The sequence below is a fragment of the Trichoderma camerunense genome (assembly GCF_050948025.1).
Source record: "Trichoderma camerunense strain CBS 138272 chromosome Unknown V8C40scaffold_22, whole genome shotgun sequence".
Classification (NCBI taxonomy): Eukaryota; Fungi; Ascomycota; class Sordariomycetes; order Hypocreales; family Hypocreaceae; genus Trichoderma; species Trichoderma camerunense.
In genome coordinates this window covers 77,149-97,762 of record NW_028145348.1, presented here as the reverse complement: position 1 = coordinate 97,762, position 20,614 = coordinate 77,149, and the positions used below count along the sequence as shown (strand labels likewise).

The following is a 20,614-nucleotide window of genomic DNA, read 5'->3' as shown; positions in this document are numbered from 1 at the left end:
ACTGGAAAGCTGGAATATATGACAATACACTTTTTTTAGTGAGACAGGCCGAGTGAAAAAAAAATGTGGTTTCATAATTAAACAAAGTAAATGGCCGCCGCCCATTCGCACAATCGTGTCAGATGTAAGTAGTTTCCCTTCTTCCCATGAGCTGCCACGCCGTTTCCACTCCCTTGACGGCCTCCCTTCTTTCACGACGTTGGCCATATCCTCTTCTTTTGAAATTGAAAAAGAAGATTTCATTTTGATACACAGCATCTCCCGACAATCCTTGTAATAGCTCTCACAAGTCTTGTAAATGCCGAATGTTCGCCATAGAGTCTTAGCTTTAGAAAAAAAAAGTACCATTATCTAGGACAGTTCAAGATTGCGAAGGAGAAGCCCGCAGAAAAAAAAGAAGCTCCTTGAGCTGGCTGTCGTCTCGCTGGCGCAAGGAGTACAATCAAGATCATGAGCCGTATCTCCGTGGCCCATCTGGTGGCGGTCGTAATCGAGTTTGAGGGTATTCGTGCGTCTTAAAACAAAAATAGAAAACAAAGAGAAAGAACAAGTCGTCTAGATGAGACCGCATAAACGGAGGTTCTCCTGAATAATGATATCTAAAATAACAAAGTTAGCTATGATTTCATATAAAGGTCTCAAGGGATTCATCTCATACCGTTGACTGCTGCCATGACAAAGCGGATCTGGGTGGTATCTGTGGCGCAAGTAAAGTGCGTGTAAATCTGCTTCGTCTCGTGCTGGTTCAGGCTGACGAATCGGTTCAGGATGTAGTCGCACGCGGCCGCATAATCATCACCACCCTCGTAATCGGGGAAGTAGTTCTTCATCGGGCTGACCGGCAGCTTCTCCTTGAATCTGTCGATCTTGTTGAGGAAGAGAATGATGGACGTCTTGATGAACCATCTGGAGTTGCAGATTGAGTCGAAGAGCGTCAGAGCTTCCTGCATTCGGTTGACTGTCTCGTCCTCAAACAGCAGCTGGTCGTACTCGGAGATGGCGACCAGGAAGAGAATGGTGGTGACGTTCTCGAAGCAGTGGATCCACTTCTTTCGCTCAGATCGCTGACCACCGACGTCGAACATTCGGTAGGTCAAATCACCAATGATGAATGTCGTCTCGGTGATACCAGTGGTCTTGACACGTGATCGGAGAACGTCCTGGTCGTTGGGCATGTAGTCGGGAGCGGCAATTCGCGCGATATTATCGAAGTAACTAGTGATAGAGGTGAGCACGCGAATGCAGCTTTTGATAGCGTGAGCCAAAAGAAAAGGGAACTTACTATCTGGCTGAATCGTTCAGCTGATATTCGCGAGATCGCTTGAAACACTCCTGTACACCGTGGTCCTTCCACAGAGCCTCGATGGCACCGCCAACTTCCGGGGGCAGGACATCGCCTTCGATCTGAGCAGGTTGGATGAAGATAGTCTGGACGTGGTACTCCATGCGCTGATCCTCGAGGGGCAGCTCAAGAGACTCCATGGCCTCGAGGATGACGCGCATGGACTGAACAGTGTTGCTGAAAATGATTTCCTTGAACGACTCGCGCTCATCGCGAGAGTAGCCACCCTCGTGGATCAGCTTCATCTGCTTGAGAATGGTCGACTTTCCAGATTCACCAGCACCTATCAATCCGTCGTTAGTCGGGTGGTGGAACTCGACAGGGAGCAGCAGCGTAGATTCTGCACCAAACACGACCGAATGGTGTACATACCCAGAAGCAACATCTTGATCTCGTTTCGCTGCATCATCTTGTCCCGCTTGAGCTGATTCTCAATCTCCTCGTTCCGGGCCTTGCCCTCCTTGTCCTCTGTAGACATTCCGCAACCCATTTTGGCGACTGTGGGGGATGGTATGAATAGAATTCGTCTTGAGAATGAAAATTATAATAAGATGAAAATGAATGATTCGCGTATGCTACGTGTCTAGAACCGCCAATGATGCCGACGTTGATACTGTAGGAGAGCAAATTCTGTTAGTCAGGGGTTCGTCGAGGGAAAACACTGCGGCCTGCTGGGTCGCACGAGCAATCGCGACGATGCACGCGAGAGAGCGTCGAAAGCAAGAAGCTCTGAGCGAGGATTTCGCGTCGTGTTGCTCACGAGATGGCTGATGGTCGAGAGGAACCGAAAAGCGCAGTCGCGATCGATGAAGCCCTATTGGCAGCGCAAAAAGGACAACTGGAAAGCGAGGCAATGCTCCCCGAGAAAAATGGACGAAGAGCAAGAAAGAAAAGCAAAGGGAGAGAAGAGAGAAGCTTACTAGAACACGGCCTGCTAGGCGAGGAATGAATGCCAATGGAGGGCAATTCAAGGCGGACACGAACAAAAATCGCAAACAGAGAAGAGAAGATGGCCAAGGAAAGAGTTTGGTGCGCAGGTTGAAGACGCAGAATTAGGTGTCGTGGAAATGAGATCCGCGACGGAAATGGAGATTGGGGGGGGCGAGAGGAGCAAAACCGGCTGGGGGAGGATGCGAGCGAGAGGATGCTCCAAAAGGTATGGCCGAGAAGGAGGTACTATTGCCGTAGGGGGGCTCAGTGTTGGGGGGCCAAGCTCCTATACATTCTACATTCTACGTTCTACATGCAAGTACTTGTACTAGTGCTGCCTCCAGCGCGAGAAAAGGGAGCGCGGATGTACTTGGCAAGCACCGTACCTGAATCCGCCCTGGAAACTGTGGAGATGGCCGGGGCCGCCAGGGTCTGTCTGGGCGGGCTAGAGCCTAGCAATTGCCTAGCCAGAGCTCCAGCTTCAGCGGCTCCACCGCTGCTGCAGCAGGGAGCGCGCTGCGAGGTGCCGTCACGTTATGACGGGGGAAGTGCGCGCAGCAGCCCGAACTGGTGGATTGCACAGTGCATAGACGAGGCGAAGGCGCTGAAACAAGGCCATTTCGCACTATGAATCTCCTTTTGCGCTTGTACACGGTGCGCACGGCTGCCGACACTCGGCCTGCCCCATTTGCGGCACCGTGTACCTGTACCTGGCGAAAGCAATTGCTCTGCTGCACCTCCACCACAAATTGCCAAAAGCACAGCACAGCTTTTAGTGCTTGTACTCGTCAGGGTGGCTTGACCAGGATCAACAGAGATACATGATGTGTTTTTAATTGCATCCCCGATCAAGCGCCTCCGCAGACCTGCTAAGTTACACGGGCCAGTGGCGCGTACTGTGCAGCTATCAGGCGGACGAGCATGATTGTAATTTCAGCGGCCGCATGGGCTGGGCTGGCAGGAGCAAGCAGTTTGAAGCTCGAGTCGAGTCGGTCCAAAGGGCGAGCATCTTGTACAGCCTCACGTCGGAGTAGGCGACAGATGGCGGACGGATCAAGATCCCTATTGGGCGATGGCTCTACCGCAACGCACACACGCTTTGACGCAAGGCAATGCGGTGCGACGCAGCCCAACGGCAAGGCAGCGGGCAGGCTGGCAGGCAGAGGAAGCGCAGAAAAGGATGGATCTGATGGATGGCATCGCAGGCCAATTGGCCTCGTGCCGTCTGTCTACTGTACGAGTAATCGTATGTACTCCGTACTAACGCTGGACTTGTGCACGCACTACTCTTACGCGGTATTCCCTACTTGCACTTTAATGTCCCAGGCTCACTCATCTTGATTAAGCGACCAATCATCATGCCACATGGACTCTGGGATGCTCAATTTGGCACGAACGGGGGTTCGAGCATTAGCCGGTTCAATTGAGCCCCTGGTCTGGGCCACTGAGAGCGCCGGGAGCCCTTGGAGCAGGTTTGGAGTTCCAACTATCGCGGTGGAGCGACTGTCCTAGAGCAGCAGGCGACGACAGGGGGCCCCCTGGCCTGGGTGGGTGCAAATGTGATTCTGGAGCCAGGGAGAAAGGGCAATTCATCCATCACGTTCAATTTTAACATTGACGATGCTGATGCGCGCGTTTGCCTGTTGCCGTCTGCTACAGTACGAGTACAGCTGCTGCGTTTGTGACGGGATTATTGTTTGTTGAATCCTTCATCCTAATGTCTAAATCCTAGAAACGAAACATCTACCTAGTACTAACTTATACGCCCACTCAGTATCATACAGGATGGATGAATCACAACATCTACTAGCAACAAATACATGGCAGGCCGCACTTTTGCTGCTCGCCATCGCTAATGATCGCCACAATGGCTTCAAATCTTTCTCCCAGGGCAATAAATGCTACAGAGCGGATACCCGAGCAGGTCAGGGGTCCTCGACCAGGGCCTGCTAGTACAGGTACTTTCTCCGTACGCAGAAACGGAGCCATTTGATCTTTAGTCGCGTAGCTTGAGGCTTCTCGAACAAATTCTGGCCTTCTGTTACAGGTTCTCCGTCCTACAGGTATTACCAGAACAACGGTCTCGGCGCGCTTGGACTCTTTCCGTACGATTTCACGGACTACTCCGTGCAGCAAAAGTCAGCCAGAGGTCCGCCCTCATGGCTCCGCGCATATGCTGGTGCCACAGCCCTGTTTGCTGCTGCTAACAAGGCACCCAGCTATTATTGTATTGATCCAATCTGACTCCAAGTACAGCGCGGTAATATTTGCTAAACACAATCAATCAATTTCTCTCCTTAAAAAAAGACCAGACGAAAACATCGTGTTTGATATTACAGCAGTACCGCTACGGAGCAAGACTACGGAGCATAATCAGACGAAGGCGCATTAGTCCATCTGCCTGCAGGCGCAAATTACATGTGAGCATCTGCGTCCAGCCGAGCGGCATCAAGACCCAGAAAACGCCACCGTTTTTCACCGGCCGCAAGCTGGTTAGTACCGTAAAGGCATGGAGTGCGCTGGCATACTAATGTACTCGTACTTGTACGAACTACAAGACTTTGAGAGGTAGAAAGGATCAATCTTCTGTTCCTCTTTGTAGTAGGCTGAAACAGTGTAGCATGAGACAGCCTCGTTGTCTTCTTGAGGGCAAAAAAGAAAAGAAAAACAACATATGAAAAATAAGGGGCCCCGGCCACGCCAAGCGCAGGAAAAAAAAACAGCACGATGATGGCCAGGGGAACAGAAGTTCAGAGGGAACATGGACAGAAATCCATTGCCCGGTTTGACGCTACGTACCACCTTTCTCACACATTATGCCCCACTGCTCCGTGGTGCTAGCAGCTTGGGGCATTCTGGGGCCAACTGGTATGATTTCCTAGCACCGAATATGGGGGCGGCTACCAGCTTGTAACCTGAGCTACCTGCAACTACCTGGATGGTACGAGTCCTGTCGCAGGTACTGAGACTTCCATTTGCTTCAGTGCCACCCATGCCTTTTCTCGTATCCCGCGCAATCACAACCAAACATCAGCGCTTTGGTTTCCAAGCACCGCGGGTAGTATTACCATTACCTAGTGCGTACTACTACGAGTTGAGTATCTGCATCTGTTCACGTTACTCCAGTAATGCTGGCTTCCATTGATGATACAGACTGGTGCCAGACGCTATTACTGTAGTTACAGGTCCCCAAACGCCGCGGCAGCCGTCGAGCGCTCATCTGCGCCGAATCGCTAGCACCCTCATTTTGGCTCGCTCCACAGAGTTGATGAATACCGTAACAGGTACATGTACTTTGGGTGGATAGAAGAGAGTATTGGATTGATCAATCAATTGTCAAATGTCCCATATGAATCGCTGGCTGCACGATTACGGACATGAGTGCAGGCGAGCCCTGGAGTCGTGGGTTACCTATCGTTCGATCACTTACATTGCCCGGCTAGTATTACGAGTATTACACGCACCCATCACATACTCGGTGAGGAAGCGATCTGTAATACTTCTTTACATACGAGTACGCCAATATCCTAACACAAGATGCTGACCACATCAGTGTTATACACATCATCCTCGGAACAGGTTGTTCACCCGAAGCATGCGCCCGCAGAGCCTCGCATCTCGTCTCGCTCTGCTTGATGCCGCAGAGAAGTGTTTGAACGTTCGATTTACGTATTGACTGCTGAAAGCACGGAGCAGCAGCGTACTCATGCCCCCATGATTGATACAGTTACAGGTGCCTGGCGTGTAGCGCGTCGTGATCAGCCTGTTTCTCTCGCATGTGGATCTTGTATCAAGAGCGGATGAGACACTCATCACCAATCCCCATCCCCTGAACCGGGGCCGCGCCGCTGCAGGAGATGACAAGTCTGGGCAAATGCAAAGCCATGGAGCCGTTTTTTATTGCAGTGTCTGTGCGCGTGCCCCCGTGCCGTTGCTCGTACTATGTATATTTCTCCGCGTTATAGCAACATAAGCAAGCAGAGATCGGGAATGACGCATTGATGTTTCTGATGCCACACCGTATTCAATTACCTTTCCGCTCGTGACGATACATAATTCCGATTGACAGGCATCAAACCGCCTGGAGGTACGTACTGCCCAAACCGTTGCGTGTTAATCGACCTTATATCCGATCCATGGCATTCGCGTAGGCTGCTGTAGGTTTTCTGTTTGCTATGTAACGGCCGTCGCCTATTTCCCGGTCAACATGGCCGAAGGGGCGATGTGATCATCGCGATCATCAGTATTTGCACATGAGCATGACTCTCACTGCATTCATACTTATATGCGGAGTGCGGATAGTTGAGAGTCATATATCGATACAGAAAAAAACTCCGCGAAATAACTTGGCTCATGCATACAGCATTGTCGAAACCCACTCGATAATGCGCCAGACGTATGACCATTAGAACAGCCGGCACGGCAATGTAAGAACATCCCGAGGACGGCATGTGATTGCATGCGCCCAAACAACGGGAGCAACTCCAACTGCCGAGCAGGAAACCCCAAACGCCAAAACCAGCGTACTAGACTCCTGACACCAGACGATGGCTTGACAACAGCGGTTTGTACAGCGCGCCATGTTGAAATTGACCTGGAACACTGCGATGTGATCTCCAACAGTCTATGCTAGGATGCCTGTCTCATCCCCAGTCGTCGCCTGAAGTTCGTATTGCGCCTAGCATCATCCTTGCCTTGGAGGGAAGATCGCTTCTTTATTCTGTCTCGCTTTCTCTTTGAAGCCGTTGTAGTAGCAGTTTCAACAGGTAGCTTCCATTAGGGACATTCTACGGGAGTCAATGCAAGTGCATAACATATGCAGATCTTGTTACAGATTGTCAAACAGGATGGCTTACTGCTAACTCCATGGTTATAACGGGCGGCCAATCGTTACAGCTACGAATGGTTTCAAATGCCCAGTCTCTCCATATTTGCTTTTTCTCGGGATTCTGGGTCAAATTCTTTAGTCCTTTCTTCAACATTCTGCGCCTTACGACGGACAATATCCACGTGGATCGTCGGGTTGATGGGGCTTCCCGTCACCTCATCGGACTCATGAGTTTCAAGATATTTATAGTGATGAAATGAACTGCTCTGATCAAATGCGGTGTTCTCCGAGTAAATATGGGAGAGACAAGCCTCTGTATCATGCAGTTATATTAGCAAGCTGAAGCAGTGGCCGCATGTGATTACATCGGCTCCTCCAAGAAATCGCAAGTAGCATCCCTAATTTCATCGCCCGTGCCAAGGCTGTAATTCTCCAATTTCACAGGTGAATACTCGTGGTGGCGCAATTATGAGATGGGTACTCCTTAGCTGAGTAGGGGTTGAGCCACATGGTTGCCAGGTGCACATCTCCCTTTGTAGGGGTTATGATCTGGAGGTAGGGAGATGGTGTTTACCATGGAGATGAGATCTCTATTCGGACACTCATGATCCACACGGAATAGAAGATTCCACAGCGTACTAGCTACTAGAGATATTACACAAAAGCAGAGAGCATAGAAAGAAATGAGTTATATGAGCAATATGGTGGTAATCATGCGCTTTCTACAGAGTAGTTGGACTGTGTACAGATGGCATAAGCAGCCGACAATTGAAGAGCTTAACACTACTGTCGCTTTTAAGTTAAGAAGATTATAGAGTCAGTTTCAAGTATTCGCCATTTTATAGGGGGAAAAAAGTAGCGAGAATGACGAATTATCAAGGCATCCTTGAGGCTGTTCCTGGGTAGGCGCTTCCTCTAGGTCTTTACGTCAGAGGTGTCAAGTACGATTTTTGTCTGTGCTCATAGAGATCGATAGCACCAAAGATGCAACCGCAGTTTACATGTAACTTGACGCAGAAAAAGGCAGCAAACTTCGATTGTGCATCGTCCCAGAACAATGTGATGAAGTAAATGTCGACATCAGAAATCAGGGCCAAAATACAATGGCCATCAGTGGTCGCATGTGGAGGCGCCAGATCTGCGTTGTGACCGATCTTTCAGATCTGGTTGGTTCGGATTCCAGCCGGCGCCAGGCACCGCCTCCAATCGGCCAAAAGTTGCTTGACCGCAAGCGCCCAACTTGCACATCACCGAGTTTTGCTCTTGTCGACAGCCCCTTTCGCCCGCGCCGCATCACTCGTGTCCCAGATCGCAATTGAGCACCATCGAGGCGTCCGCTTTCCCAGAGATCAAGATGTCGATTCCTATGACGCAATTGGGCAGCCGTGGTAAGTCGTTTGTTGCCCTTGATTACTGACCTCTCGACCTGGCGCAATTGGCTGACCCAAAGACGGCAGCCTTCCATCACGAAGAAAACCCAGAAGTAGAGCGCGAGTATGATAATCTACGCGCTCTTGCCCGTGCCGAAGCTGACAAGCGCGGCGACTGCTACGAACGTGTACGTTGAACCGACCCGAGAGACGACTTTCTGTAGACTGACATGCCTAGTCTAAACGCGCCTACGAAGATGGCGACGGTGCCAGAGCAAAGGAATTGTCCAACCAAGGCAAGGCCCACGATGCCAAGATGAAGGAATACAACCGCCAGGCTTCCGACTACATCTTCCGCGAGAACAACGCCCCCGGCCGTGTCGACGGCGACAGCATCGACCTTCACGGACAATTCGTCGAAGAGGCGGAGCGCATTCTCGAGCAGCGCATTCGCGCGGATCAGGCCCGTGGCCAGACGCATTTGCACGCTATTGTCGGCAAGGGCAACCACTCGTCGAACCACGTTCAGAAGCTCAAGCCCAAGGTGGAGGAGCTGTGTCGCGAACTGGGCCTCCAGTACAGCACAGAGGAGAATGCTGGCAGGATATACATCAACCTCCAGGGCGGAGAGCCTATCCCGCCGCAACACGGCGGATATGGAGGCCACCAAGATCAATACCAGCCTCCTCACCATGGGGGACAGCAGCACGGTGGACAGCACCGACCTCCACAGCATCACCAACAACATCAAGAACAAGAGGAAGAGACGGCCGATGGCCTTATTCCTCTCCTCCTGCAAAAGCTGGAAAAGGCTTGCTGCGCGGTCATGTAGAGTGGACGCAAAGCAATACCACGGCGTCAATGTTGCTAGTTTTGGCTATTTGAGTGATACTTGGAGATTCCTCTTTTGCTTTTCAAATACCTTTGTTTTAGATACACACATATACCACATGGGATCTTGGCTTCATGCATTTCTACCATGATACGCTTCAATAAACAACACCAATGAGATCAAATAGGTCAAAATCAGAAACTAATCGATTCTAGAAAACTGATACTATTTGTGAAAGAATGAAACAATCTAAGCTCTTTATGCCAAGCTATACCGAGTCAAATATCAAAGGGGTATTTCTCTAATCATCCCATTGCCGTTCCGCGCTGATCCTATTGTAACCTTTGTTCGCCCTTAGTAATCCATCCTGAAAACCCCATCAATGCAGACCCCTTCAAAGCAGTTCTCCTACTTACTGCTAAAAGCTTGCATCTCCTCGTCGCTTCGGGGGATTGGTTGCGGCACGACCTTGTCCAAGTTGAACCCAAGGATCTCCGAAAGAAGAGTAACAATCATCTCCATGAGAGAGGACATGCCGAGATAGAGCCAAGGGGTAGAAGTAATGCCACCGAAGATGAGGAGGCACGAGTATATGAGGCGCACGAGAATAAGCGGGAAGCAAACGGCCACGGTGAAGATGATTCGGTGCTCGCCGGCGCCAACATGGCTTTGGTTGAGGATGGCGAGGACAATGGCAAAGGCCAGGAGAGCCGTGATGGCTACCAGAATACCCTCTGCAGCGTGGCTGACGGTGGAATATTTGACTTTTGGCTTGCCGTCGACGATGGTGAAGTCAGACTCGGTGCCACCAACAATAAGGAGGATAATGGCGAGGAGCATCAGAAGCTCAACGAACTTCTGGTGCTGGGGTCGGATGAGGGTGCGGCCTTTGGTCTGGATGGACTCGAAAACGCGGGTAAGGAGGCCAAGAGCAAGCATGATGAGAGGCGCCAAACCGATGCCTTCGAGTGTCATCCAACCAATGTAGAGGTTGATGTTGTCAGGGGAGGAAATTGTCGCCAAGCGCAGACAGGCGCCAATGATACGGGCGAGGGAGAGGATGATGAGGGCTCGGAAGCCGGCGTTTTTGGCGAAGCCATGCTTGAGGCAGAGGAATATGCCTCCTGCTAGGGCGAAGAGATAGAATGCAAGTTCGGCGATGGCAATGTCATCGTATGATTGGAGAGGGCGACCCATGGTTGGTTGTGTAATGTGTAAAGGGGAGAGTTGAGTTGAGTTGAACTGAACTGATTATGTTTCTCGAAGTAATAGAGGTGGGAACGAAAACAATAATATGATGTCTAATAATAATATTATGATTTTCAAAGATAAGACGAAAGTGTCTTCTGAGTCTTCTATTCAGTTGTGTTGCGAGGTTGATGATGTTCTGATTTGGACTCTCTCAACAGCAACGAAACCCCAGGTTATATAACTTTTCATTTTCATCCCAGTTACGCGTTTACCTGTAAGCTTCTCCATAACCATGAACGCTACGGATACCGGCATCCTGTTAGGCTGAAAACGAGCAATTGCAACACTCCTCGAATGGCCATCTCTGAAATAGGTTCGATAAGCCTGAGGCCTCGTCGCTTCCAGGAACACACGCCTGATTGGCCAGATTGAATCGATTTCCTGATGCGGAAAAGCGCCATCTCTCTTGATCTCTCCAAGTCCCCTAGCCAGGCATGAGTTAGCGCCCGTTCTTCGGCGGTCCGTCCTCCGTGCTGCCGACCTCCGGCAGAAGGATTTGCATCCTGCTCGAATGGAATGGGCCTTTTCAGTAGGCCGTGAGGCGGTGCAGTAGCCGCGCGAGATAGGCTTGAGAGAAATAGGAGTCATGTTTCGTCAGTCTCTTGTTTGATATATTGTCCAGCTTGGCCCTTTCAGGACGGCGTACCCGAACAAAGACTTTTTTTTCTTGCTCTTACCCACTCAGGCTGTTTAATTAGCTGAGGCTATGTATGGGCGAAGATCATCCATGGGCGAGATGGACGCCTTTACTACTGTGCCGAGTGACGTTACTTGTCGTTTCTCACCACCAAAAAAATTCACACTAAGCCGACTAAGAGTACTGCCACACAAAATTCCTCTTCCCCCACATAAACCAGTAACGACAGCATCACAAAGAAGTCCTTAAGCTCGGCAACAAGATGCCGGTACGTACGTTACTCGCTGCGTCATTCCGCACGCAAGCCCATCGTCACCATCACTCTGTAAAAAAATGAGGGGGTTCCCATTTTTAACATGGTCGCCATGCGTTTCTCTATAGCTCATCATCCTCACGGGACTGCCCACGTCGGGCAAGTCGACACGGGCAAAGCAACTGCATGATTACCTCGCCGAGCGCATCCCCGGAACAAAGTACAGGCTGCACCTGATATCAGACGACTCGCTTTCAATATCGCGATCCGTGTACGACCTCTCCACGGTGCCGGTGCATACAAGATCGGCCAACGCCAGCGAAAAGGATGCGAGGGCAGCTATATACGGCGCCGTGAAGAGAGTGCTAAGCGACAAGGACATTGTCATCCTCGATGGCCTGAACTACATCAAAGGCTGGCGGTACCAGCTACACTGCGAGGCGAAGGCCGTTCGAACGCCGAGCTGCATATTACAGATTGGATGCTCCAAGGAGCGCGCGCAGCAGGTTAACGAGGACAGGCTAAAACGAAGCCAGGCTACGGCTGATGAGGAGGGGGCCGACATAACGGGCGACACTGCAGAGTCGTATGAGCCTGCAAACTGGGAGAACCTCGTCTTTCGACATGAGGAGCCTAATCCCATGACTCGCTGGGATAGTCCTCTATTTACGATAATATGGGAGGACGATGACGAGCAGGTCAAGAAGACGTTTGACTCTCTTTGGGAGGCCGTTGCGGGAGACGGCCGCAAAATCATCAGGCCAAACCAGGCTACGGAGCCCCGAGGGCGCGATGCCAGTGGCGATTACTTGTACATGCTAGATCGCGAAACGCAAGACATTGTGAAGCGAATCCTGGACCAACAGGGCGATGATGGCGGCGGCGAGGTCAAAGTCTCCCTTAGTGGTGGCAAGAAAGAACTTGTCGTTGAGCTGCCGGCGAGAAAGATTGGCTTGCCGGAGCTGCAGAGGCATCGAAGAGCCTTTATGGGGTTGAATAGAGGGGGGATTGGGCTGGAGAAGGTGACCAACATGGCTGCCGACTCGTTGAGGGAGTCATTTATCAACTACCTCAATAACGCATTTGAGAATGAATGAGACGTTTAGTAAGCGCGGATGATACCTACAGTCTCTACCTTTTTGCTGGGGATTCACAGACTCCGTGCGCTTCTCAGATTTGCCGTTTCTGATAGCAGGCTTAACATGTTCTTTTCTATAGCACATAGGGTTGCCCCACGGGTTTACAAAATATTGCAGGGTAGACGACATGGGGAGAGAGTAGGCCACGAATTAGAAATCAAGAGGCCAGCCAATGGAATATAGATGAGGGTGACCGAAGTTTGGATGCCTGGTAATTGCTCAATGCATGTAATCAGATACGCTGATGGGATGCTGGGAGGAGGCTGGTTTGATGCTTTAGACAAGAGATGCATATGGATCATGCTTACAGCAGGCAAGGTTCAGTGGCGGCGGGAAACAAAGCCGAACGCGCGCCACGAGGAGAATCACGGAAGCTACAACAAATCAGTTAGGAGACATTCAATGTCAATACCTGAATCTACCCCCCCTGAACATCAAGGAAGATTCACTCAAAGGCGCTTCATAACAGTAGAATGCAAGTGTTGTGAGACGTTACGATGGCCTCGGCATCTGCTTAGTAACAAAAATGTATGGAGTATGGAGTCAATAGATACTTAAGGATGACTTCATCACAATACCAGGACCCATGTCAACGCCAGCGGACATCAAGGTTACCTTAGTACCTGTAGGTAGTCGTGTACTTTCCTCCAGGCTCGTCGCAGCGAGGCAATAAAATTAACAGTATCAAAACGTTCAAATTGGGTTATCGCAACGCTATCAGGGGGCAAATAGAAGCTGGTAGATGCCTCCAGTACTGTGGCAATACGTGCAACAATCTGCTTATTCGATCAGCTCTGCCCAGGCTGCAGCTCGTCATCGTACTCTGTGGGCAGGTCGCCAGGGAGTCGCTCTGTGTGTGTGGGCGCTGATTAGCGACCTTGCCGGTACATGCCACTGGTAGCCTGTTGCGCGTCCCCAGTTGCCTGGCGCTCTTTCAGTGGAAGTCGGCAGAAGATTCCACTGTCGGCGGCCATAGCGCAGCCTCGCCAGCGACAATGAGCCGGTACGCAGCTCAAAGGCCCCCTGCATCAACGATATTCCGCTCCGCTCAGGGCAGCGCGCGCTGTCATTGGCCCGTGCCCCTCTGCTCCGGGGGCGTGTGGGTGCCCGTGGCTACGTTTAGGCCTTGTGTGCCAGATCTATGGGAACTCTCTCTGGACACCTCTAGCTTTAACCTTCTCTCCTTCATCATACCATTCTCTCCCCGATTACAAGTTCAAGAATCAACTCTCCTTCTCCTCCCTCTTTCTCAGACCAGCTTTGAGGAGGTAGCATCTGCGTATTCTTTTCTTTCTTCGTTTCCTCGAGCCCCGGCCTTGGTCCTGTTCTCACCCCACATCGTCGTGAACGCAGCCGTCATCCGACACCATGGCTTCTCAGCCTGAAGAGCACAAGAAGAAGGTCAACTTGACGTACGTATAGCCTCTGGAGATGATCTGGCCCAACTATCGAGAAGGTAGAACCAGCTAACCACCTCATTTACAGCGACCCCTCCGGCGCGGAGATCAAGCATGTTCGTTCAGCCCACCTTGCTTTGCTTAGATATCCAGGGCGGGGAAACTAACTTTATCACAGGAAGATGACACTGCCACTGCCATCCTCAAGAAGAAGAAGAAGCCCAACCAGTTGATGTATGTGCTCATCTCGAACGAACAACACGAAATCACATACTAACGAAAATCCAGGGTTACCGATGCCGTCAACGATGACAACAGTATCATCGCCCTGTCCGAGGCTACCATGGACGCCCTCCAGCTCTTCCGCGGCGATACCGTCCTCGTACGAGGCAAGAAGAGAAAGGAGACAGTGCTCATCGTTCTTGCCGATGAGGAGCTTGATGAGGGAAGTGCTAGAATCAACCGAGTCGTCCGCCACAACCTCCGAGTGAAGCACGGCGATATGATTACCATTTCCCCTTGCCCCGATATCAAATATGTGAGTACCCCCGATATCAGCCACCTTAACGAGAAAACAGCACATCTAACCGTTACAATTAGGCCAAGCGAATTGCTGTACTCCCCATTGCCGACACTGTCGAGGGCCTCACTGGCTCCCTTTTCGACGTTTTCCTTGCCCCATACTTCCGCGAAGCCTACCGACCAGTCAAGCAGGGTGACCTGTTCATCGTCCGTGGTGGCATGAGGCAAGTCGAGTTCAAGGTTGTCGAGGTGGATCCTCCAGAATATGGTATCGTGGCTCAGGATACCGTCATTCACTGTGAGGGTGAGCCTATCCAGCGAGACGAGGAGGAGAACAACCTGAACGAGGTTGGCTATGACGACATCGGTGGATGCCGCAAGCAGATGGCCCAGATCCGAGAAATGGTTGAGCTTCCTCTCCGCCATCCTCAGCTCTTCAAGTCCATTGGTATCAAGCCGCCTCGAGGTGTCTTGCTCTACGGTCCTCCTGGTACCGGTAAGACTCTCATGGCTCGTGCCGTTGCCAACGAAACTGGCGCTTTCTTCTTCCTCATCAATGGTCCCGAGATCATGTCTAAAATGGCTGGTGAATCCGAGTCGAACCTGCGAAAGGCCTTTGAGGAGGCTGAGAAGAACTCACCCGCCATCATCTTCATCGATGAAATCGATTCCATCGCCCCCAAGCGAGACAAGACCAACGGTGAAGTTGAGCGCCGTGTTGTGTCTCAGCTCCTTACCCTCATGGACGGCATGAAGGCTCGTTCCAACGTTGTCGTGATGGCCGCCACCAACCGACCCAACTCCATTGACCCGGCTCTGCGACGATTCGGTCGTTTCGACCGTGAGGTGGACATTGGTATCCCCGACCCAACTGGCCGTCTGGAGATTCTCCAGATCCACACCAAGAACATGAAGTTGGCCGATGACGTCGACCTAGAGCAGATTGCTGCTGAGACCCACGGTTACGTCGGTTCTGATGTTGCCGCCCTCTGCTCCGAGGCTGCCATGCAGCAGATTCGTGAGAAGATGGATCTCATTGATCTTGACGAGGATACCATTGATGCCGAAGTCTTGGACTCCCTTGGTGTCACCATGGAGAACTTCCGATTCGCCCTGGGCGTGTCCAACCCCTCTGCTCTCCGCGAGGTCGCAGTCGTGGAAGTTCCCAACGTCCGCTGGGAGGATATCGGTGGTCTGGAGGAAGTCAAGCAGGACCTCCGAGAGAGCGTCCAGTACCCCGTCGACCACCCCGAAAAGTTCCTCAAGTTTGGTCTCTCCCCATCCCGAGGTGTCCTCTTCTACGGACCTCCTGGTACCGGTAAGACAATGTTGGCCAAGGCTGTCGCCAACGAATGCGCTGCCAACTTCATCTCCGTCAAGGGACCTGAGCTGCTCAGCATGTGGTTCGGTGAATCTGAGAGCAACATCAGAGACATCTTCGACAAGGCCCGAGCGGCTGCTCCTTGCGTCGTCTTCCTCGACGAGTTGGATTCCATTGCCAAGGCTCGTGGTGGCTCTGTGGGCGATGCTGGCGGTGCCTCTGACCGTGTTGTCAACCAGCTTCTGACTGGTAAGTATTCCGCCGCCGGCGCCCTTAACATAACCTGTGGATCTTTATGCTAACTAACTTGATAGAAATGGACGGTATGACTTCCAAGAAGAACGTTTTCGTCATTGGTGCTACCAACAGACCCGAGCAGCTCGACCCTGCTCTCTGCCGTCCTGGTCGTCTGGACTCCCTCATCTACGTGCCTCTTCCTGATGAGCCTGGCCGTCTTGGTATTCTCAAGGCTCAGCTGCGCAAGACTCCTGTCGCTGCCGACGTTGACCTCGGCTACATCGCTGCCAAGTCTCACGGCTTCTCTGGTGCCGATCTGGGATTCATCACCCAGCGCGCCGTCAAGATTGCCATCAAGGAGGCCATCACAGCAGACATTGAGCGTACAAAGGCTCGTGAGGCTGCTGGCGACAACATGGATGTCGATGAGGAAGCTGAGGACCCTGTTCCTGAGCTGACCAAGGCCCACTTCGAGGAGGCCATGCAGATGGCTCGCCGATCCGTCAGCGATGTTGAGATCCGCAGATATGAGGCCTTTGCTCAGCAGATGAAGAACGCTGGGCCTGGTGCCTACTTCAAGTTCCCTGACGGAGCTGAGGGTGGTGCTGGTGGCGACGCTGGCAACGCCTTTGGTGATGCCGGTAACGATGACGATCTCTACGACTAAAGTATGGCGGCCATGGGCAATAAAGAAACAGCACCCTGGATCCCTTGTATTTGAAAGGAAAAAAGAAATATAAAAAAATAGCTTCCTCCTACATCTGCATCCATCAGCCCGAAGTTGGTCGGGTAGGAGTCTAATTCACGGCATCGGGTGGCACACTATTTCGACCCGGGAGGGCGGTAGAATGATTAGAGTTGCAGAAGAGCGAAGGGGAGGTTAGCTCAGGGTGTGGCGTTACAGACTCAGCCATCAAGACATTCCCAGGACACGAAATTCAGTTGAGGATCGGTGATTACTGGGATCTAGGACCACAAGATTAGGGTTACGTTAGCTTGATAGACGAATGAAATTGATTTGGTAAACAATAAGAGACGTAGTGCCTTGATGTATGAATCTTGTGTGAAAATCTACGAGATTTGCCGACTACTTGTATGTAATTAGCATCTTGCCAGCAGATGATGGCTTGGCAGATGGTAAGGAATTGACTCATGTGAGTGTGAAGCATCTGGATTGTTTGACCAGGGAAGCTGGATTATTTCGTAAAAGCTAGTATGGCTCTGAACAAACTTATATAGTTGCATGGCCGGTATCATATTTCCTCATACGCGCCTTGATAGCTCATTTCGTATATAATGTACCATGCTCCTCCAACTTGTGCGAAAAAAAGAAGAAGACGAAAGAAGAAGATAAAAAGCAACTATGAACTATGTCCTCAAAAACCCATCTCCCATCCCCTTATCTATATCACAGTATAATCAAGCAAGAAGAAAAGCAAAAAAAGCATTTGTTAAAGAAAAAGAAAAGTGAAGTGAACAAAAACTATTCCGAACGTGCGCGCCCTGTTTTAAAAATGCCTTGGCGAGGTGTCTTTGTAGCCGATGATAGCGAGACACGCTTCTTTGTCGAGGATGGAGGTTGAGGAGGAGGAGGTGGTGGTGGAAGAGGAGGAGGGAAAATGCCAGAAGGAGGAGAAAGGGGTAAAGAAGGCTGCTAGCCGCTGCCCTTCTCCTCGATCTCGACCACGGCGTCGAGGCTTTCCCTCGTGATGCGGAGGGCCTCTTCTATTACGGAGGTGGGGATGGCGAGGGGCAGCTTTTCGGACGAGGAGGCGCCGTTTGTCTTCTTGGTGTCGCCGTTGCCGTTTGTTGTCGCGGATGACTTGCCGTTTGCGCTGGATGTTGATGATGATGATGATGATGTGGACGGCTGGCCCTCGCGGACGTCGTCGAGGACGCGGCGGAGGAGGGCGGGGAAAGTGGTGACTTCGCCGGAGCGGAGGAGGGTCAGGGCGTGGTTCTGGATGGCGGTGGGCCAGTTGGAGGAGTTGGAGTTGAGGGCGTGGAGGAGGGCTTCTTGGATTCTACACGGTTGGGGCATGTTAGCGAATTGCTTTCGGGGGGATGATGATGAGGAGAAGAAGGAGAAGGGTGGTGACGGCACTGACTTGGTAACGTGGCCGTCTTTCAGCAGGATTGTGTTGATTTGCGATCGCAAGTCTGGGTCTAGCGTCGCGGGGGTGTAATTTGCTGCCGAGGGCGGCACCTTGACGGGTGTAGATGGTCGCTGGGACATGATGGGCTGAAGTTTGGTGTGGCGGTTCAGTCGAGGAGGACGAAGTTATGATGGCGCAATGTTAGAGCAAAAAGTGATGAGGAAAAGTATTAGTCGGAGGTGGTGAGGCGGTAGAGCCTTCCGAAGGAGTATAGTTGTCCTCGAAGTGGATGACTTTGAAACAAGTTTAGAGTTGTAGATGGAGGCAAGGATACGGGAGGCTGCCGGTGGATGGTGTTGAAACTTGGAGAAGAAACGGGGGTTGTTCTCTCTTCTCGCTTTGGGCAACTGTGATTATTAAAATAGACGTTAGCAAACCAATCGATGAGCCAATAAAAACAGTAGCACAAGAAGAAGAAACAAAAAGAAAGAAAAAGGCAATAGACAAAGATGACAGCACAATGGCTTACCTCGTTCACCAGGGCGATGGCGAAACAGACGCAGCTTTCCACTTCACAGTCTCAACACCACTCCAGCGCGCCAGACGGAGCAAGACGGCAGCATACAAAAACCGTCCCCAAGCCAAACAGAAAAGCGAAAGCGAGGAAAAGAATTGGCCAATGGACGAGGGGGAAAGGCGGGGGGTTGCAAATCGAGCCTTTGGGAAGCAAAAAGTCGGAAACGAGGCTGAGGCTGCCAATGTGCGTTTGCGTCTGTGCAAAGCTGACGGGATGGAGATGCGGCCGGCGGGAGGAGCTTTTGGTTGCGTGCCCAAAGGCGTCTGGTCCGTGATAGGCTCTCTTGCTTAGTACTGGAGAGGCATCGTGTGGCTGGGCGTGTGGCGGGGAGGGTTAGATAAGCCGGTGAGCCGCAAGGCTGAGGTGGGGTCGAGTCGATGGGGTCGATGGAGCTGGTTGGCTGGAGGCCGGGGGAGTCGAATCAGTATGTACCTGGGTTCTTTTGAAATGGGGCTTTGGATTGGGTATTTCTCTTAGACACGTGGGAGAAAAAGATCTTGCAAGGTGCTGGATTCGGTGTGTTTTATGTTGCTTGTATCTCGTACGGATCTGTAGCCATGGTCAAGTGACTGTTCAACTAGCCACAAGACAGTTGCTTGAGCAGTGATATCTCGATGAGGGCGCCAGCAGCATGGCTCTTGTTCTACTGGGATCGAGGGCATAGAGAATGATTTGGAGATATACACGACCGGTATTTCTCCCCTGGCGTTGTCATTACTTTCTTGATACCTCTCTCATGCATATTGCGTCTGTCAAGACTTTGAGAGTGCCCTTCCGTGGTTGTAGGGGCGTATAGACTCGTCTAATGGGGCTTATGAAAGGCTTAGATTGAGTTGCTTTTAGTTCGGCTTAGACCAATTACCAAAGAAAAAATCTTCTTTGACATGATCGCATATAATAAAGTATCATATTATTCTCTTTCGTTGTGTCCTCCCGGGGCTTTATATCTTGGGTCTTTGGCACAGATCCCGTCTGGACAGTAGTTATTCGAAACTTTTATCTGTCACTCGTACAGCTTGAATCTCAAAGGCAACGTACAGATTGCTTCAAGGCGTTTAATACAAAAGGCTGGACATAATGAACTATCGAACCAGCTGTCACAATTCATATACTATTTTAAAAGAAAAGAAGGGAAAGATGAGTTCCTTGTAACCGGCTTTAGAAGCATTCCTACTAACCAGTCCGAAGTGCTAGTTGAAGAAGGACACGCTACAGCCCCAGGAAGATGACTGTCCCGTAACGACTGGAGATATCTTGAATGGAAAAGACTGCTTCATCGGAGGATGGGCCTACAGTCCTCCAGTGGTTATTATGGCCAAATTAGTCTTCATTATCGGGTGTAGTTGGTAGTCGACATGATTACATGGGCTAACACGCTTGATAACACCCTCTACGAACTTTGAGGCTCATATGTCTCTATTATGGCAGGGTAATGGAGCCAGATACCAATGTTGGCGTTGTCTCATGGCATTTGTCGTGATGCTTGATAATCGAGACGAGATCGGTATCCTCCAACTTGATTCAGAGTGTACTGGTCCTTCGCAAGAGCACCATTACCTTGTGGAGGTTCTCAAGTCATTTTACAGCTCGTTCATCATTAGCTTATCATGAGTGCAATGGTTGCAAACGATTAATGGCAAAGACACCGGCCACTTCTAGCTCGTTGCGAGGCGGTAAGAGTCTGGGTTGGGGTTGGCCCTTTCGCTGTGTACCTTGTCAGACTACCAATTCCAATAGCAGGCAAGCACAAGTACCGGCCCGCCATGGCCGGAGGTTGGTTCGGAAAAGCCAGGTTTGCGTATCGCTGGCCAATGGCGGGTTTTCCTATCCAGTAGTAGTACCAATTCGATTCAGAGAGCGGAGAATGTTGCACGAACATGAA

At 51.1% G+C, this 20,614-nt stretch overlaps 6 protein-coding genes across 6 annotated transcripts; 3 read left to right on the top strand and 3 right to left on the bottom strand.

The window, feature by feature from the left end:
• Positions 1-555: 555 nt before the first annotated feature.
• V8C40DRAFT_277623 (guanine nucleotide-binding protein subunit alpha) lies at positions 556-1,832 on the bottom strand (the record flags this gene model as incomplete). Its single annotated transcript, XM_083220977.1, has 4 exons — positions 556-599; positions 659-1,215; positions 1,283-1,625; positions 1,715-1,832. 4 exons carry the CDS (start codon positions 1,830-1,832, stop codon positions 556-558), a joined length of 1,062 nt encoding a protein of 353 aa, XP_083068401.1.
• A 6,513-nt stretch (positions 1,833-8,345) lies between these two features.
• Positions 8,346-9,589, top strand: V8C40DRAFT_256411 (Smr domain-containing protein). The gene is made up of 3 exons (XM_083218267.1): positions 8,346-8,488; positions 8,558-8,658; positions 8,709-9,589. Exons 1-3 carry the CDS (start codon positions 8,455-8,457, stop codon positions 9,300-9,302), a joined length of 729 nt encoding a protein of 242 aa, XP_083068400.1. The 5' UTR covers positions 8,346-8,454; the 3' UTR covers positions 9,303-9,589.
• Positions 9,590-9,593: 4 nt separating this feature from the next.
• On the bottom strand, positions 9,594-10,646 carry V8C40DRAFT_283259 (uncharacterized protein). The gene has a single exon (XM_083221917.1). The coding sequence runs from the start codon at positions 10,497-10,499 to the stop codon at positions 9,711-9,713; it is 789 nt and encodes a 262-aa protein (XP_083068399.1). The 5' UTR covers positions 10,500-10,646; the 3' UTR covers positions 9,594-9,710.
• A 651-nt stretch (positions 10,647-11,297) lies between these two features.
• On the top strand, positions 11,298-12,668 carry V8C40DRAFT_116703 (chromatin associated protein KTI12). The gene is made up of 3 exons (XM_083210867.1): positions 11,298-11,458; positions 11,572-12,548; positions 12,662-12,668. The coding sequence occupies exons 1-2, from the start codon at positions 11,453-11,455 to the stop codon at positions 12,538-12,540; spliced, it is 975 nt and encodes a 324-aa protein (XP_083068398.1). The 5' UTR covers positions 11,298-11,452; the 3' UTR covers positions 12,541-12,548; positions 12,662-12,668.
• A 1,037-nt stretch (positions 12,669-13,705) lies between these two features.
• V8C40DRAFT_256403 (AAA family ATPase CDC48) lies at positions 13,706-17,231 on the top strand. Its single transcript, XM_083218266.1, has 6 exons — positions 13,706-13,994; positions 14,068-14,095; positions 14,158-14,213; positions 14,268-14,517; positions 14,580-16,071; positions 16,137-17,231. The coding sequence occupies exons 1-6, from the start codon at positions 13,951-13,953 to the stop codon at positions 16,724-16,726; spliced, it is 2,460 nt and encodes an 819-aa protein (XP_083068397.1). The 5' UTR covers positions 13,706-13,950; the 3' UTR covers positions 16,727-17,231.
• Positions 17,218-18,707, bottom strand: V8C40DRAFT_256401 (uncharacterized protein). The gene is made up of 2 exons (XM_083218265.1): positions 18,168-18,707; positions 17,218-18,083 (listed from the first exon to the last, which is right to left on the bottom strand). The coding sequence occupies exons 1-2, from the start codon at positions 18,293-18,295 to the stop codon at positions 17,714-17,716; spliced, it is 498 nt and encodes a 165-aa protein (XP_083068396.1). The 5' UTR covers positions 18,296-18,707; the 3' UTR covers positions 17,218-17,713.
• Between the last annotated feature and the right edge of the window lie 1,907 nt (positions 18,708-20,614).